At 46.2% G+C, this 17,566-nt stretch overlaps 2 protein-coding genes across 2 annotated transcripts; both read right to left on the reverse strand.

Annotated features, from left to right (window-relative positions):
• Nucleotides 1–4,289: 4,289 nt before the first annotated feature.
• Nucleotides 4,290–6,036, reverse strand: hoxb1b (homeobox B1b). The gene is made up of 2 exons (XM_030098063.1): nt 5,135–6,036; nt 4,290–4,905 (listed from the first exon to the last, which is right to left on the reverse strand). The coding sequence occupies exons 1-2, from the start codon at nt 5,688–5,690 to the stop codon at nt 4,598–4,600; spliced, it is 864 nt and encodes a 287-aa protein (XP_029953923.1). The 5' UTR covers nt 5,691–6,036; the 3' UTR covers nt 4,290–4,597.
• Nucleotides 6,037–7,201: 1,165 nt separating this feature from the next.
• On the reverse strand, nt 7,202–16,819 carry LOC115393262 (homeobox protein Hox-B3a-like). The gene is made up of 3 exons (XM_030098150.1): nt 16,745–16,819; nt 8,954–9,304; nt 7,202–7,794 (listed from the first exon to the last, which is right to left on the reverse strand). Exons 2-3 carry the CDS (start codon nt 9,204–9,206, stop codon nt 7,202–7,204), a joined length of 846 nt encoding a protein of 281 aa, XP_029954010.1. The 5' UTR covers nt 9,207–9,304; nt 16,745–16,819.
• Nucleotides 16,820–17,566: the final 747 nt, after the last annotated feature.

Genomic DNA, 17,566 nt, shown 5'->3' on the forward strand with positions numbered 1-17,566 from the left:
TGAGAGGGACCTATTCTTCATGACGCAGACATTGTCCCTGGAGGCGGCCGTTAAAGAAGGATCCATGAATTACCCCCCTGGAACAACTGGCCCTTGTCATAAGCCGAGGAGGAGACGGGAAAGCGGCGGGAAAAGGGAAGCGCAGCACTATTGATGGTGGAGGGATTGAGAGACTGGAAGGACGCCAGAAGGATGTGTCTGCCTTGGCTCGTGATCCTGCACACCGCCGCCTCTGCCTCTGTCCAGTTAATTGGAATACAAAGCAGAGCGGGGTCGATGAGAGAGCGGCGGCGGTGAGGCGGGGGGTGGGGGGGTAGCTGCTGTCTGTCTCCAGCAACCTTCACTGCTCGCTGGGAATTGACTCGGGAAGCAGCGAGCGAGACCGACACACTGTCACCGGTAAAATGAACTGTCACCTTGCATTTCTCAGCCTCCTGGCAGCCTCGAATTGGCTGCTTTGAACCATGTGACGTGACACTGATTGAGTTCTGGCTCCCGAAGGAAGGAGCCGCTTTAATTCCAAGTGCGCCGCCTCCCCATGCAAAGTACGGGGCGGCACCTGAGCGAGGCTTCACTCCGCTGTCTCCACCTGAAAGCCTCTCCTCTTCCTCACCACCCCTCATTATTTCGTGGCGCTGCTTCGTTACTCTGCCTCTCAGCTGCTCTTGTTTTTCTTGCGGCGTGCGGCCCTGGCGGCCTGACAGGCACACAGAGGAGGAAAACTATTAGGGGTAGCCATTTGGATCCTGGAGGCAATCCCGGGGAGTATTAAGATGTTAACCCAGGCCAAGTCACTTGTCTCTCTCAGTTACGATGCTGATGGAGAGGAGGGAGCGATGCAGTCGCAGGGAGGGGACCCGGGAGACCAGAGCTCCGGGTCGGCTGGCACTTCCAGATCCAATTGAGCCTGACTCGGAGGGGGGGATGGTTGTCAAGACTCTCCCGGACTGGGCTTTAAAGAGGCTCCACGCCTCAACAAAGGAAGGAGAGAACTGTTCACACATCCAGACACGCTCCCCTCGAAGAACAACAGAAGCAGAATCCATCACACAACCAGCTGGACTGCTCACAAAACCCTCAATAATCACAGCCAGGAGGTCAGAACCCGGTTTCAGTCCGGACTCCAGGTTTTAAGGTGAACCCAGGTTTGGCGGTCCACCTTCAGACTCACCTGGATGAGGCGAAAACCAAAGGGCTGCTTGTTTAGTGCAGCTCTTCTCACTCTCGCCTCGTTTGTGTGGAGTTTGCATGTTCTCCCTGAGCATGTGTGGGATTTCTCCTGTGGATGACCTCTGACCTGACCCTGCTGTCACCCACAGTCCAGCCCCCAAAGACCAAAGATTGATTGAAAATACATCTGTAGAATATGTTTTTGGGACTTCATGAACTTGCAGCTTCGATCAGTTTTGACCATGATTACTATTTCATTCCAAATATTCCTCTCTGATTATTTTCTCCCCTCAGAACAGGGAGGGAGGAACGACTTTGATAGTGACCTCCGTACAAAATAATAGACAGCCTGACTCATTTCATGTGTTTCTTTGATGAAGGATCATTTTATTTATTCACTGTTTTCCTAAAAAAGAAAAAAAACTCACCAAATAATGAGGAAATTTTAGTGTAAGAAAGGAAAACTGCACGATCCTTCACAGAAACCCCAGAACAGCATCTAAAACACACACACATGCACACACAGTAACACAGTAACATGCACACTCTGCATTTAGACATGAACGAGCCTGAAATAGAAGTGGTGTTATTCTAGGAGAGGGCAGCACTAACCACAACGCCACTGTGTAGTTTTATTCTGAAAATACCAGCCATACATGTTCAAAACACTATCAGGAATGAAACAGCATGTATTTAATTCCAGGGAATTTAGCGGGTGTGTGGTGAGTGTAACTCTGTTGAGGAGAGAAGCTTCAGACGCAGGAAAATAAAGGAAACTGATCTGAAATCTTTTCTCTCGTGACACTTTTTGGTTCAGATTTTCTTTGGATGTGTTTTGGCTCCTTCCTTGTGCCGTCGGAGGATTAGAAAGCGACTCGACGGGAATAATGCGCAGGTTCGTTGTTCCCCACTCGGGATGAAGCCAGATCGTTTGACGGCAGAACAAACTGAAATATGACTCGGTTTGATGGAACTTTATTTCAGCGGCATTCATCTGCGCTGCCTGTCACACCTGGACTGTACCCGTCAAAGATCGATGGCGTTAACCTAAAAAAAGCTGTGTTTGATACCTGCCATGACAAGAAACTAATGTCTCCTGTGTGTTGTCTTCTGCGAGGAGCAACCCCCCCGTGAGGCCATGAATACCGGGTCTGCTTCTCCTTTGAAGCCGCCGGGCCCTGCAGAGCGACGCGCCACAGAGGAACCGCTAGAAACCCAAGGAAGTGAGCCTGGCAATAGACGTGTAAAAGAGCCTGCAACAACTGCCAGCAGCATGGGGTACAAACAGCTCCGAGATGACCCCAAACAGAGGGGGGGGGGGTTATCAAAGGAGGGAGAGGAAGAGCACGCTCCATAACCCTCTGTCAGACGAGGCTCCATATTCAGTAAAATGTGATTTTCTTTGTTTGTTCACAGTTTAATTATGATATTGAGAGAAGTTCTTTTTTTTTTTTTTTAGCAATAGCATCCTGTGTTCAAGGGACTGATCCACATCTCCTGACAGCTCCATCGGTTCAGGGAGCCGGTCCCGGCTGAATGAGGACACTCTGGGCAGAGCACCAGACATATAAACGTCCCCTGATGGACATTTGAATGGTGTGAATGAATCAGACTAGCTGAAGATCCTGTTCGGTGTGTGGGTCTTGTCCTCACAGAAACTTGAATGGTTTCTATCTGCTCTCTGGCAGTTTTCCATCATAAACAGTCTCTCAGTTGTTGTCATGAGAAACACACATCCCAAACCTGTCAGCAGCAGCAGAGCAGAAGATGAAGCTGAGAGGCGTCGTGTGTATTTCAGTGTCTTCCCTCCCGCTACTCCGTCCGCTCTGCCCTCGTCTGATCTCCTTCTCTTGCCCTACATTCCCCGGCGGAAGGCAGAGAGGAGCGCCGCTGATCTGAAGGTGAAAAACATCCTCCTCCTCTCCCCCGGCTGAACATCTGTCTCCGCCGCCTTGGCTGCAGCGCCGACTCTGACACCTCCAGATGGAGAGCCCGCTGGGAGCGCTGAGGTATTACCTCCAGAGATGGCAGGGATCACACCTCTGGAATGAAGTCCCACACTTGTTTTCCTTTTTTTGTTGTTGGATCTGTCACTATTCACCTTATCGATTGTCGCCTCCTCAGTCCTTGGCCTTGTGACTCATCCGCTGTTGGCTTGTAGGGGGAAATACATGACAACAAACCTCTCGACCTTTTTCTAACCTACAGTAATGTGTTTTGTGCTGTTTCGACCGTAGCTTCAACTCATGGATCCGTATTAATAGATAATACAGCTGTGAGGAAAGTGCACACTCACGCAGATATCTTTACCATGCTGGCTGATTTCCATTCCCCAGAAATGTGTTTTCAGATGCCTCGAAGAGATTAAAGTTCAACTGAAAATGCCCCACAGCTTCATTACACTCAGTGTTTAAAGCAATAGCTGGGAGAATCAGAAGGTGCGAGGGGGACAGAGTTTATCTCTCCGAGCTTCGCCGGTGTCTTGACGGATTGTCTCTGCATTCATTTGTGCCTGAACTCTGCGTGAACCTGGGCTTTGGGGGAGAAAAAGGGCAACAACAGGCCAGTGCTGTCGGGGCAGGAACTGTGTGTGCAAACCTAACACCCAGTGCAAATATTGAAACTGCCGCCCCTTCAGCATCACAAGAAACTAGGTGGTCAGGTCCGGCCAGGGTTTGGAGGAAGGTGAGGGCAGAAGAGCTCACAGATGCTGAACTCTCCCTGGAATTCGTGTTTTCTCATTAAATGGCATAAAACTGAAATGGATTTCTGCGTCAGCTGTGTCCGAGGAGAAACTGGGGGTGAGACCTGGCTCCCTGCAGTTTGTTGTCATGTTTAGAGCCCCTGGAGGTATTTCGAGGTGAAAAGGTCAGCTGCGACCCACCCCATGTGTTGTGAAAGATTCCTCTTGTCACATTATGCAAGGGGACTTTGGTGAGACTATTAATGGAAGTAAATAACATGGAGGCTTAGAAGGACACACAGAAATTTAATAATAATATAAAATGTGTATCTAAGCTTTAAATGAACTCATGGGAGCTGATTTTCTGTCACATGCAAAGAAATCACAGTACTTTATATTTTCATTATTTTATAGAGTTTATTAAACTAAATCATCTCAACAATTGTTGGAAAATACCCTGTAAATAAATAGTGCAAACAATGACACTGAGCATGTCAGTGGTCCAACACAAAACCAGTGTGTGCTCATGATAGGATCAAAAACCAACATGATATTTAAAAATGGTTTTTTCTGCATCTGACTTATTGTAATGTAAACACATGAGCAGACACAGACAGAACCAACCCTGTTTATCTGACAAGTCCACAAGCCTTTTTTTCATTCTCTGGAATGGTGCAAAAAATAAGAAAAAAAAAAGTTTCAGACCTCCACAATATTATTTTTCTATATAAAGTCTCATCAGCTTCACAGTTTCTCTCCTTTTCCTTGTGGAGGAGCCGAATCGGAGCCGGCCAGTTTCTCCACGGGAGCCGGGTTGTTGCCCAGAAGGCCGCCCAGCTTCTCCCGCTTCTTCTGCTTCATCCGCCGGTTCTGGAACCAGATCTTCACCTGCGTCTCGTTGAGCTCCAGGCTGGCCGCCACCTCCACCCGCCGCGCCCGCGTCAGGTACTTGTTGAAGTGGAACTCCTTCTCCAGCTCCGTCAGCTGCTTGGTGGTGAAGTTGGTGCGGATCACGTTGTGCTGGCCCGGAACGCCGAACTCCGACAGGACGGCTATGAGAGGGTGAGACGTGAATGAATGGATGATGGGGGGAGGAGGGGGTGGAGGACATGGCACTTACAGCCCTGAGGCATGACGATGAAAAATGTGACATTGAGGAAAACATTAGATCCAATTTATTTTCAGAGCAATCTCAAACACTTTGGTGTCGTTCAGTCAGCTGGTGCGCGTTTTACGCAGCGTTTACGCACAATTTACATTCTGATTTGAAGAGAAACGAACCTGTCTTGGGGGGATTCCTCTTCACCTTCATCCAGTCGAAGGTTTTAGAAGTTTCCTCTGCATGCTCCAAATCCCTCTCCTTGCACTGCGGCGGTAACCTGCTGTAGAGGCTCTCTGGATACTCCTGCTGGCGCTGATCCCCGCTCCCAAAGTGTAGGTACTGGCCGCCGGACGCGGCCCCGGGCCCGCAGCTGTCCCCGGTGTAGGGAGCCATGTTTGTTCCGAGAGGTGAAACCTGAGCGTGCATAAAGCCCCGGTCCTGCTCGGGGGCGAGGCCGTACTGGTGGTGTCCGTACTCCAGAGGTGAGGCGTACATGGAGCTCCCCGGCGCCGCAAACTGCACATCCAAGTGCGGCTGGTGGTGCAGAGGGAGGGTCGGCGCCTGCTGGGGCCCAGAGGCCGAGGGGCCCACCAGGCGACCGTCCGGTGCGTACGACTCACTTGTTGCACACGAGCTGGACGACGCGTATCCATGGTTCAGGTTATGGTATCCGGCCTTGGCACTGAAGATATTCGCTCCTCGGTTGCACACGGGGTAATCTAGATAGGAGTTCATCCTGGAGCCTGCTGTTTGCTCAAGAACTGATCAAGACCGAGCGGTCATTAATCGGTGCTCCCTTTGCCCCTAAGCCTTCTAGGTAGTATGTCAAAGCTGTAAAACTGCCTTCCACCCTCATATCACCTTCCTGACACACCATGTGACCCCGCGAGCGCCAATGGCTAAGGACCCGCAGCACTCTGTCAGGTCCGCGCGCTCGTCCATCAAACGGCTCGCATTTACATGACAAACGCTTCAATCAAACTCGCTCATCCATCTGATAAGAACACAAACATCAGGACACATTTTCAGCCCGCAGCGGCAGACGGGCCAGGGATCACTAATTAATGACGAAAAAAAATCAAATAAACCGAGGAACAAATAAATAATAATAACATGGCTGCGTTATCGTTATAAATAGCCATTAAAACATTACTGTCGCCCTAAAATAGAAAAATGCTAAAGATAAAAAAAAATTCCAAACTCGGGGTTCACTGTATTTTAATTTTGTGTTTATGTATTTACAGTTTCTTCTTAATTGATTTTAATTTTTCAACAGCTCTGCTGCACGAATGGGTTAGTTTCGTTTAAAAGTAACAACGCTAATCGTGGATTTTGGTTTTCATTTTACTTCTTCCAATTTCTCTGAACTATTTTAATCGTTAATTGTTTTCATATTTTATGATTTGTGGTTTTTTTTGTTTGTTTTTTTGTTGTTGCTTTTTTTCTCAGTTTGTCTCACTTGCGCAATCCGCGTAATTCTTAAAGCACATTATGCGTAAAACCATTAAATAAGCTTAATGCGGACAGGCTTGGTCAGAGGGAGTAATGTCCTGTTACAGACACACACCCGGGCAGATGAATGCTGCAGTCAGACGCTGCTGCAGCGCAGCGACTTCAGTGATCCATCATGCCTCTTTTTAAAGATTGGCAGCTTGTTTGACCCATAAAAAGAACAAAAGACGAGTTTAAAAGCCGTGCAGGCGTTTTTTTTCGGATTCCATTTCCTGCTCCAGAGCTAACAACACTGAAACTATCATGGAAAACCTTTCCAAACGCAACACTATAATTACCACTGTCACGTGATCTAATTTTGAAATTAAGTAAAAGTTAATCTAATGTTTTAGAGTTAATTACAATCGTTTCGATTAAAAAAAAAACAAAAAACAAAATGTGCAAATTTTGCAACTTTTAAGTGTCGCAAATGACTTTTTACTGACTGGTTCTGAGATAGTTATTTTCTCTGTAAGACCGTTTTGAAATGTCAAAACATATTTTTTTATTTTTATTGGCTGAAAACAGCTTACGTTTTAATTTAATTTAAAGGGGGTCTGTGCGTAAAAGTCAACACATCCGGCAAAATGATTAAGAACAAACAAATAATTAAACTTTTAGATAAATATGTAGAATTATCAGTTGAATAAATAGATATGAATTCATGCACTGAGTCAAGAGAGCAGTGTGCTTCTTCACATTCTGTTTTGTTTTGGGGGTTTTTTCGCACAGTCCGGGTTCGAACAGCCTTCCTGCTACAGATGCGTCAGTTTTGGAGCCTGCATGATTCTGTCCTGAGGAAAGCAGCTCTGGGAGAAGTAGGGGCCGCTCAGCTCTGCTTCCTCCATGTTTGCTGTGGTGTGCGTGTTGTACTGTGCGTCAAACTGCGTGACGCACGGCGCCGGGTATTTGGGGTATTCTGCAGGGTACGGCTGCTGCTGCTGCTGGGACTTGTGCCGAGGAGAGGCCGGCTGGTAATCCCCGCCCAGATGGACATAGCCCAGGCTGGACAGAGTGGGGCTGCCCGGGGCGGAGGGGGAGGACTGGGGCGAGCAGCAGGAGGAGGAGGTGGTGGTGGTGGTGTTGGTGGTGGAGGAGGAGGCGGTGGAGGCGAGGCCCTGGACTCTCTCGTCCTTCTTCTGCTTCATCCTCCGGTTCTGGAACCAGATCTTGATCTGCCGCTCGTGGAGGTTGAGCAGGCCCGCCATCTCCACGCGCCGCGGCCGGCACAGGTAGCGGCTGAAGTGGAACTCCTTCTCCAGCTCCACGAGCTGTGCGCTCGTGTACGCGGTGCGCGTCCGCTTGGAGGCCGGGCTCGCGCTTGGACACTTCTCGGGGATGTTGCAGTCTGTGAAGACGAACGAGAGGAAGTCTGAACGAGGTGCGGATGGAGAGCGGCTCTGTTTGCGCAAATAATGGATCTGATATTTGCACAAGGATCCATCGATCACGTTGCGCATTTTACCAAGACAAATTAGCATGCAGCGATCGCAATCTATCGATCGGGCAGGTTTATAGTTGCGCATTTTGTTAATTTTGTATGATGGTTAACCCTCTGGGTCCATTATTTGCGCAACATTAATTAGTCGATGGCGTCCATCAGCAACACAAACACTGTAAAGACATGTTGATGCCTTATTTTTCCTCCTGCCCTCAAATAGATATTTTCTTTTTTACTATCACATTTATTTTAATATGGAGCTCCTTCTGAAAAACCCTTTGTCATTTCTTCACAGCATTAATCATTGTGTGACTTTTCAGTGTGTTTCATCTGATTCTGACGCACCAAAATATTTTCAAGCAGATCCGTTAAAATGGGAAGAGCAAACCCAGCTCACCACCAGTCACCGTTACCTGAATGGAAATAAACTCATATACGCACATATATTTCATCCAGCTGAATGACATAATTAAAACAACAACAACACACACAGACTAAAAACAGTACTGTTTAAAACGTAAATACATATTTTATGTTTTCGAGATTCATAAAACCATCTATAATGGATGTTTTCTTCCCTTTCACTCATTCACTCATCACATTTTCTTCATGTCATCTTTACACATAACAAAGTTTTACCTTTTATTTTGGTTATTTAGAACAAAAAGGAAAAACGGTTTATTGAGCAGTTTATTATAAAGTGAATAAATAATAAAATTACAATTTAATTGAAAATTGATATTAAAACTAGCGTGTGGATTCATTATTTATTTTGTAATATAGCTACTGTCAGGTCAGTTTCATCCTGTTTTGAATTTAAATTTTCCAGAATCCTTCTCTGAGGTTTTCGTGTCAAAAGCCACCAAATGTTATTGTTCTTCGTCTTTCTGCTCCGTCTCTGAGTACAGGCCTCCTCCTTCGCAGGCTGCGGCTTAATTAATAGCTAACTGACCCTTTGAACCCGAAAAGGAGGAAATCTACGATCCCTAATGAACTGCAGCCAGAGGAGCTCGTTCCGGGGACAGTGAATGAAAAAGCTCCACTCGCTGCTTCCCGTCATACAGACCTGCGATCCTCCTGCCGGCTCTCTGATTTGTGTGTCTGGACTCTTTCATCCAGGGGAAGATTTTTTTGCTCGGTGTAAACTTGAGGTTCTGCTGTTTGGACCTCCGGGAAAACCCCTCCCCCGCCTGCTGCTGATCCGGATCCGGACCCAGAGCGCAGCCGAACCGTCCGACACCGTCCAGAGAGGCGCCGAAGAGGCGGTGCTGGTGCTGCTGGTGGAGGAGGCCCGGGGCCGGGGCGCTGCTTCTCTGCATCTCCGTGAAATGTGCACCGGGGCCCCTTTGACCTTCTGGCGGAGCGCTGGCAGCCAAATGTCACATGGCAGGTTTCCAGAGAGCCGAGCGCCTCTGGCCTGAAGAAAGACGGAGACAGAATCAGGGAGGAGACTCCATGATCCATCTTATCAACTCAATAGCGCGCTGACATGAATAGCCAAGCCTCTCCAGGCCAGAGAGGCCGAAATAAAGAGTTTGCTGTGGAATAAAAACACACAGAGCGACGACAGTTCTGTAAAAGCTGTGCAGAAATTCAATTAGATTTCTATCTTTGATTCTGTCTGAAGCGGCGGAGCGTCGCCGCCACTCAGCCTCTTTTTATTGCCCCATTCAGTGATGCGAGCTGCACAAACACGAGTTCAGGCTGGGGTTGAAATGCTCCGAGTCCCTGTCAATATGGACACAAACCACACAGGGAATCCCAACATCATTTTTTAAGGGCATGAGGTCCAATAATGTGTTTTGGGTTTCTGACTGCGTCTTTACGCATTACGCATTCATTATGTTGCTCTCGTAAATATGTTTCTTTATTTGCATTGAGTATAACAGGAACAACGATAATGCTCTGATTGCTCTTTTAAATTAATAGAAACGGTTAATAGAAATCGTTGGCAGGTTTTTTTTTTTTGTTTGTTTGGTTTTTTTTGGAGGGCGCTCCCATAATTCGGAGTGACAGTAAAGTTAAGGAGAAGTCCAGTTTCTCTCTTTTTTTAACCATGTTTACATTCGATTAAATTAATTCTCAAAATAAACAGCTTTATCTTTAATAACAATAATAGCAATAACAATACAATTATTGACATTTAAAGTAATCTTAATACAGATTTCTTTGGATAGGAGTAACAGCTAAGAAATAAAATTGTTTTCGAAATCCTTAAATGAATAGAAACAAACATTAGAAACAAGCATTACACTATAAAATGACAAGAGTGTCCAGACCTCTAAACCCCCCCCCCAAAAAAAAAAACCCAAATCACATTGTTTTAGAGATGAATATTATGAGAAATAACCACACAAAATATTGTTATGTTATCTTGTAACCAGCAAAAACAGAGGATGTTTATGAATCCACAAATCATATGGAGGCTGGGTTCTGGGGGGGGGGGGCTCTATAGCCACCCCCACCACCAACCACCATTGAAGTTTCTTTATGTCTTTAATCATTAAGGGAAAATTAGAATTATTTTTTATCTTGAATAAGTGCAAATAATCAACCAGAAATTTTGTGATGATGAATCAAGGAATAAAATTCTTCTTTTTTTGGCTTTTAACTCAAAATGTGTTTATCTGCTGTTTGTATATTTGCATTTAAAAGAACAGCAGTTTTCTCAGATTCTGTGAGGATTCTGTACACATTCTGTGAGGAAGTCCACCATAAATCAGACTTACTGCACTGCCTCGTTTCTTTCCTTGAAATTATGGGAAGAAAATTAGATATTACAATAAAGATTCTGACACAGTCAGTCTCTTCAGGATCTGGCAGGAGGGTCCACCCTGCAGTATTTACATCTAAATGAAATAAAAACTAAAGAGCTTACAAATGATGAATGTAATAAATAAAATATCAATTATTTGCCCTTCGAAGGAGTAGAAACAGTCAAGAAGCCGCTTCGTTGTATTTTTGGGGAGGTGGGGGTCCACACTTCTCCTCCCTCCCCCTGTGAATGTTCTGGCTGTAAAGCCACTCTTCTTCATTTGTACTGCAGGCAGCCTTTTGTTTGGATCACATGGGATTAGAGGGAAATATAAACACCTGGGAGAAACATGCACATCATTTACTCAAGTGGGATTAAGGCAGATTAAATAAAGTGTAGATTTTTTTGTCTTTTCCGTTTTGTTTCCTGATATTACATTACAGGCCTTTACTGAAGAAACGCCCCCATTCAGCTCACGAGTTCTGTTTTTCAAAATGTTCTCTCCACATGCAAACCAAAACGCAGAAATCCAGAAAAACCCTGAAGTGGAGGCGTAATAATCTCAGTCCTCTCAGTCTGATTGTTTCTCTGGATTCACCCGAGCAGACACCAGAACGCAGATTAGTGCGCGGGGCGCAGAGAGCAGAGCGGTGACAGTGAGGAGCAGTCTGGAGGCATGCAGCTTTCTGAACTCTGGTTGAACCGCGGCTGGAGTCACGCTCGTAAATCATAAAGACACATAAGCAGCTCGCGCTGTCCGCGCGCAGCGGCGGCGGCGGCGGCAGCAGCAGCAGCTCGGCCGCCGTCCCTCCAGCAGCCAGCGAGCATCCATCCACTCCCGCGCCCTCTGCAGCGACCCTCCCAGAGACACGTCTCCCCTCACCTGTTCGGGAGATCCTCCTCTGCTCCGGAGCGGCGCGGTAATCCCGGAGCGGCGGCGGGCGGTGCGGGACGCGCTGCGGGATGTCTGCGGCTGCAGGCGGCTGAAGCGGACTGGACACTGTTCCTGCAGCTCAGACCGCCCTGCTATAGCATTTCTGCACACTGTGTGTGTGTGTGGGTGTGGATGTGTGTGTATGTGTGTATGTGTGTGTGTGTGTATGAAAGGAAAGAAAGCCCTTTCTGCTGATCATGCAAGCTCAGTTTCATATATGGTAATGGCCCCGCGATAAAGTCAGGAAAGAGCGCTTTTTACGCATTTCTATATGGCAAATTGGCTACATCCCCGCGGCAATTAGAGGAAAATGAAAACCCAAAAGCATCAAAGGGGGGGTTGAGGGGGGCCTCAGCGGAGGGCAACGAGAGCTGACATATTTTTGGCTCTCAGCTTCGTTTAAAGTGGATTTAGATAAGGAAAATGGCCTGTTAAGACGATGCCTCCCACCATCAGCACCGGCGTTTCAAGCCGCCAGAAGAGCCCAGATTTCGTCATTTCACTCCGGTGCGTTCAGGTCACACTCGGTGCCCAGAAAACACACTTGGGTATAGCCACATCTTTGTTCTGCTGAAATAATCCCGGGAAGCCGTCCAGCTCTGGAGCAATAAATTCAAACGTGCACGCTTCAGGAGCCGTGCCAGAGCCGCCGTTCATCACCCAGTGTTTAGTTTGCGCGCACTCACATACCACATGCATTACATCTTCTTTTATGTAATGAGATTTTTTCCCTCTCTCTCCCTCTCCTCTCATTTAAATGAGTGATCAGATGGTTTTAAGGCAGCAGCGGTCAGTGAGAGCTGGATCCCGGGATCTGATCAGGCCTCTGCAGGGTTCAGGGGTTTTTTTAGAGTTGGAGGCGGATCGATCAGCGGCGCTTTGATCTCTCATCTTCACGTTTCAGCTCGATCGCCTTGATTGGCTTTTAAAGATAATATTTAACTAGAGGCGCTGGTTCCTTCGGAGGGAAAGCCTTGATCTGTGATGCATCCCACCAGGACTCATCCGAAAGATTCAACATAAACTCCTGTTTTCCTTTTAGAGTAAATTGATCGTGTTTTTCGTTTCTGCAGCCTGAACGTGTGCATGAAGAGAAACCCAGTGAGCATTCAGACAGCAGTTTGACTTCTCAGAGGTGGAAGCAGTCTTTTCCACAATGTGATTTCCAAAGATGCAGGATAAACTGTAGTTTAGCATGAAGAAAAATATTTCCTGTGCAGCCTCAGAATGTGGATGCAGACTGCCAGCATGTACTGTCCACTGCCATACCTCTCTGGAGTGTTTCACCACCTAAAAGTCTCTTTTATTTCACACATTTTGGAGTAAAAGTTGCTGTTAGTGATGAAACATAGAGTGGATTTTAAAAGCAGAGAGAAAAACACACAATCAAGCAAAGAAAACTACTGAAGTGTCTCTAAACAGGATGTGTGCTTGTTGTATTTGTGAGATAGAAATTGTATTTTTCAACTTTTCATTTACAAACTTTAAACTGCAAATAACTAAAGTTTCAGGCTCAACGGAGCAGAATATTGTAGTAAAGATGATCTGATCTGTGAGGAGGATTTCATGAAGAGTGTTTAACAGGATCAGATCTGGTGTGTTTTTATCTGAGCTTGCTGTTGACTGAATTCTGAAATGAGGCTTTCTGCCAGAAGGAAACAGCCTTTTGACGCTTGTTGGAAAAGTCTGAGAGGTTTTTGTGACAGAAATTGTGAGCGGTAATGTGTGTGTAGTTCCTCTCTCTTTTCTCTTCGGTTCAGTGTTTGCTTGTTTGAGTCTTTTAGGAATAAAAAGCAGTGGTGCGTTAACTTAAGCAGACTCTGCTCTCACTTATTGCTAAATCTGTTCAGGTTAAAAAAATCACCCTGGATGTTGAAATGACTGGGAGAAAATTGAAAACTCATCCATTTCTTTCCAAATATTCAAATATCAGCAATAAAAGTTGCTGCTCGGGGTAAAATGTGGACAGTGAGTAAAAATCTGTGAGGAAAAACACATAATCAAGCAATAAAAGGAGTTATTGCCCCCAATCAGTGGATAAATGACTTTATGAGCTTCACGTCATTGATAAAGCACTGATAAGTACACAAAGCAGGTTTGTTCTCTGTTATCAGGTTCAGATCCATCTCAGTCTGAAGTTTTACTCCAAATATTTAATTATCTGGAGTATAAGTTGCTGTTTGTGATAAAATATGGAGTGTTTGAGCAAAACCCCTCTGAGAAACATAAACAAGCAGAGGAAATGGCTGAGCGCTCTGATGAAGGGTCCCACACCTGATGAATCCAATAAAAATGGGGGAAATTTCCAATGAGTTTGCCTTGTAGACCCGTTTTTATCAATGGGCGCTGCAATTTGTGTGTGAAATGTCCTCTTGTGTGTTAATATGCCTGTCTGGAGGATCTTTCACTGAAGTAACTACATTATTTTGGCAGTAACAGTCCTGTAGTCAGAGTTCCACGTTTACAGCCTGCGATGTGTTCGAGTGCATGCAGGAGATTTGGTTCAGCTTCAATAAATATCATCAAAGCTTTTTATTATCTTGTCCTACGAAAGATGATAATTAATTTTCTGTGTGCATCCTCTGTCGTTCATTTCAGAGGCGAATGAAACGCGTCTCAATAACGAGGTGACAGAAGGAGAAAATACTCAAGTAGCTCAGCGTGGTACTCAAGTACAGTAGTGGAGGATACACAGGTGGCGTACCGATCAACTGGTAACACGCTGCATATGGCCCATAACTCTCACTGATGGCCCATAAAAAATGCCATAAAAATACAAAGAAAATCAGCAATAAGTGTGCTGTTTAAGTAAAATAAACCCGCCCTGATATATGAGCGGAGGGGGTAAAAGGAGGGGGTGCAGATGGACGGAGGTGATCAGGGGGTGTACTCTGAATAAAGACGAACAGGGTAAATAGAAATACACGCCTGATCCCTGCAGACCGCAGCCATCACTCACATATGACAACATCCCTGCAGCTGCACTTTACATCCCATCAGTCCTCAGGCTGCTGTCTGATCCTTGATGGACATGCCCCCCCCCCCCCCCCCCCTCCACCCCCCTCCACCCTCCTCCACCCTCACAGGCTGCAGGCCTGCTGACAAATGCAGCGCTGCAACCTGTCCTGTCAATTAGCTGGAGGAACCACGTGTCTGCGGAGCGGCCGATTTATGGCTCGGATTTAATGCAGGGGGGTTGAATCAACACTGGCAGCCAGTAGACCCCCCCACCACCACCACACACACACACACACACACACACACACACACACACACACACACACACACTCACACACACTCATACAGAAACCCCACCTGCAGCATCTGCGTAAGGACAGCCTCCACATGTTTTCACACATGCCAGCAAACGTTAAAAAAGGACTAAATTCACACTTTCACAGATAAAAGCTGTCTGGGCAGCCCTTTGACAGATCATTTTTTTGGACGCCACCTTCTATAATCTTGAAGAATTTTCCTGTTTCCTGTTCTCTAAACTCTGACATTGATATTTGTAAGAAATGCCACAGTGAAAGCTGAGTCTGTCCCCGCTGAGCTCACATTAGCCTCCAGTGAAAGAGAGGATGTAAACACTGGAGGCTGATCAGCTGATCCGGAGTCTGCCGGGTTGGTTGAGCCGGATGCAATCAATATTCAGTCCTGCTATCAAAATGTTTTCACATACATGGAGTCGTTGTCATAGAAACAGGCTCCCCATCAAGAAGCCGGTAGAAAATGGACCAGTATGGTGCAGAGACCAGGGAGATTTGGGAAGCTACTCATACACTCATGAGGGTGACCTCTGACCTTTGTGTATCTGAGTTGTGGACGATGTGTCAAAAGACACAGACCCATTTTCAAAAGTGGGCTGAATGACCTGAAGGTTGTATGGAGAACTCTCAGCTATTGGCTCCCCGCCATGTCAATCACTCTGGTGAAGGCGCTGACGTCAAGACGTTCAGCGTGCTAGCACCTGGCCGGCTCAGCGGGCTGCGCATGCGCATGAGCGTTGAATCGCCCCGTGCACTCCGCTTTCAGCCATTCAGCGTTGTGCTGACTTCACTGCAGACTTCGAACATGGCTGAGAGTCGCACGAGTGCGGTAAACAGCGACGTCCACGCTCAGGTAAGCAGTATGAGCTCGCGCATGCTTGCTCCCGGCATTTGATGGGCGTTTCCGCTGGAGGAGCAGGAGGGGCGGTCTCGCGCATGCGCACCATTAAATAAATAATCAAACCGTTTCCTGATGACTGACAGGAAGAGCGAAAAACACCTTGCATCTTGTGTGAGTCATATCAAATCAAGCTTCATTTATAATGCGCTTTTCAGGTTAAAAAAACAACTCAGAATTGAAATATCACCCAAATAGTTTCAATATGAGTGTCTTTTCCAGCTGAGCAGTCGCTGCAGCTAACAGTCAGCAGCTAAACACAGCAGCTAACAGCAGGTAAAAGAAGCTAAAAACAGCTAACAGCAGGTAAAAGAAGCTAAAAACAGCTAATAGTGGATCAAAGTAGCTGACAGCAGCTAACAAACAGCAGCTTAAAGAAGTTAAAACCAGCTGACAGCAGGTACCAGACTGAAGCAGACCATTGATTATGCATTTCAGCACATTCCTCATCAAATTAATTCGACTAAATAAACACTTGTTTGCTGTTGTTGAAGCGTTTCTCACTTTGAGCTCAGTCAAGACTTTAAAATAGTAGTGAAATGAAAAAAATTTAAAACATGGAACAAAGGTCCTTTGGATATGGATGGTTTCAGAAAAGTGGAATTATTTTTTTGAAGCTTCCCAGCAGTGGTCAGACGTTCATGTGATCCTGATAAAGCAGTACAGAAGGGTGTTTGCTGTGTTGGATCTGACCCAGCTGACTGCTCAGGATTCACCTGGGCAAACAGACACACATTCACACCTGAATGCTTCTAAACTGTGGCATGAAAGTAGAGGATCAGGAGGAAAAAGCGCACAGGGAGAACATGTAAACAGAAGCCCAGCCTGGACTTGAACCCAGAAATTCTCACTGTGCACCACTGAAGCAGCCTTTATGCAACAAGTTCACTGCTGCTGGGCTCAAATCAAGAGTCTGGCTTCTGAATTCAATTCATGAAAATGTACTTTTCCCTGACTTGTTACTGAAGCGAAAAGCAAAAAATGATGTGACAGAAACTTACTTTTCCTGCTCGGTCTGTTCTCCTCTGCAGACTCTCCGTTCTGTCCGGTCCATCCAGGCCCTGCTCATGTTTCTCTCTGCAAACTGGAGGAGAAAACAAGTCTTCTTCCTCCTCCTCCTCCTCCTGCTGCTGCTGCTGCTCAGCCTCAGTGAGGAGCAGAGCGGTGATGAATGACATGCAGAACAATGCCCACATTGAGGACTCGCCCTGCAACTCTTCCCAGATGTCACATTCTGCAGCAGAGAGGCGCTAAAGAGGAGAGAGAGGAGACTGAGCCCGGAGGCCTGCGGCTGTGTGAGTGGAAACTGAATGCTTCGCTCAGGAAACATCAGCACAGATGTTTCTCTGCTCGGGCTGAAGGGTTATCACCTACATGCTCCCCAAGGTGCGAATTTGTGGCTGCTGATGAATTTACACAAATTCGGATCTACAGGGTGAATATAGATGACATGTGCCAGCTGACAGGAACCTGCGAAGAAAGCAGTTGCTTATAGTCAATGATCATTCTGAAACACACTGTCCACACTGACACACACTGTTCTGACTCAAACACACCCTCCACACTGGAGCATTCTCCTCTTTCTGAAGGCTTTACATTATATTTAAGAGCATATGACTCAAGCTCTGTTACAGAGGTTGGAACAAATAACACCTTTGACTGTTTTAAGTCACAAAAATCTGATTTTGAATGCTAATAATGTCTTTTTATGCTGAAAAACCCTTTAAATGTTCAGTCATAATCATAAAAAGGTTAACAGGTTGTATGAAGACTTGATGTTCAAAATGTACCATTATTATTGATAAAAGGTTTATTATACCAAG

Source organism: Salarias fasciatus, chromosome 8, assembly GCF_902148845.1.
Source record: "Salarias fasciatus chromosome 8, fSalaFa1.1, whole genome shotgun sequence".
Taxonomy (NCBI): domain Eukaryota; kingdom Metazoa; phylum Chordata; class Actinopteri; order Blenniiformes; family Blenniidae; genus Salarias; species Salarias fasciatus.

Coding starts and splice junctions, on each gene's coding strand:
- hoxb1b (XM_030098063.1), bottom strand. CDS start 5,690: ATGAACTCCTATCTAGATTACCCCGTGTGCAACCGAGGAGCGAATATC. Junction 4,906..5,134: donor GAGGAATCCCCCCAAGACAG/GTTCGTTTCTCT, acceptor ACCCTCTCATAG/CCGTCCTGTCGGAGTTCGGC.
- LOC115393262 (XM_030098150.1), bottom strand. CDS start 9,206: ATGCAGAGAAGCAGCGCCCCGGCCCCGGGCCTCCTCCACCAGCAGCAC. Junction 7,795..8,953: donor AGCCGGCAGGAGGATCGCAG/GTCTGTATGACG, acceptor TCGTCTTCACAG/ACTGCAACATCCCCGAGAAG.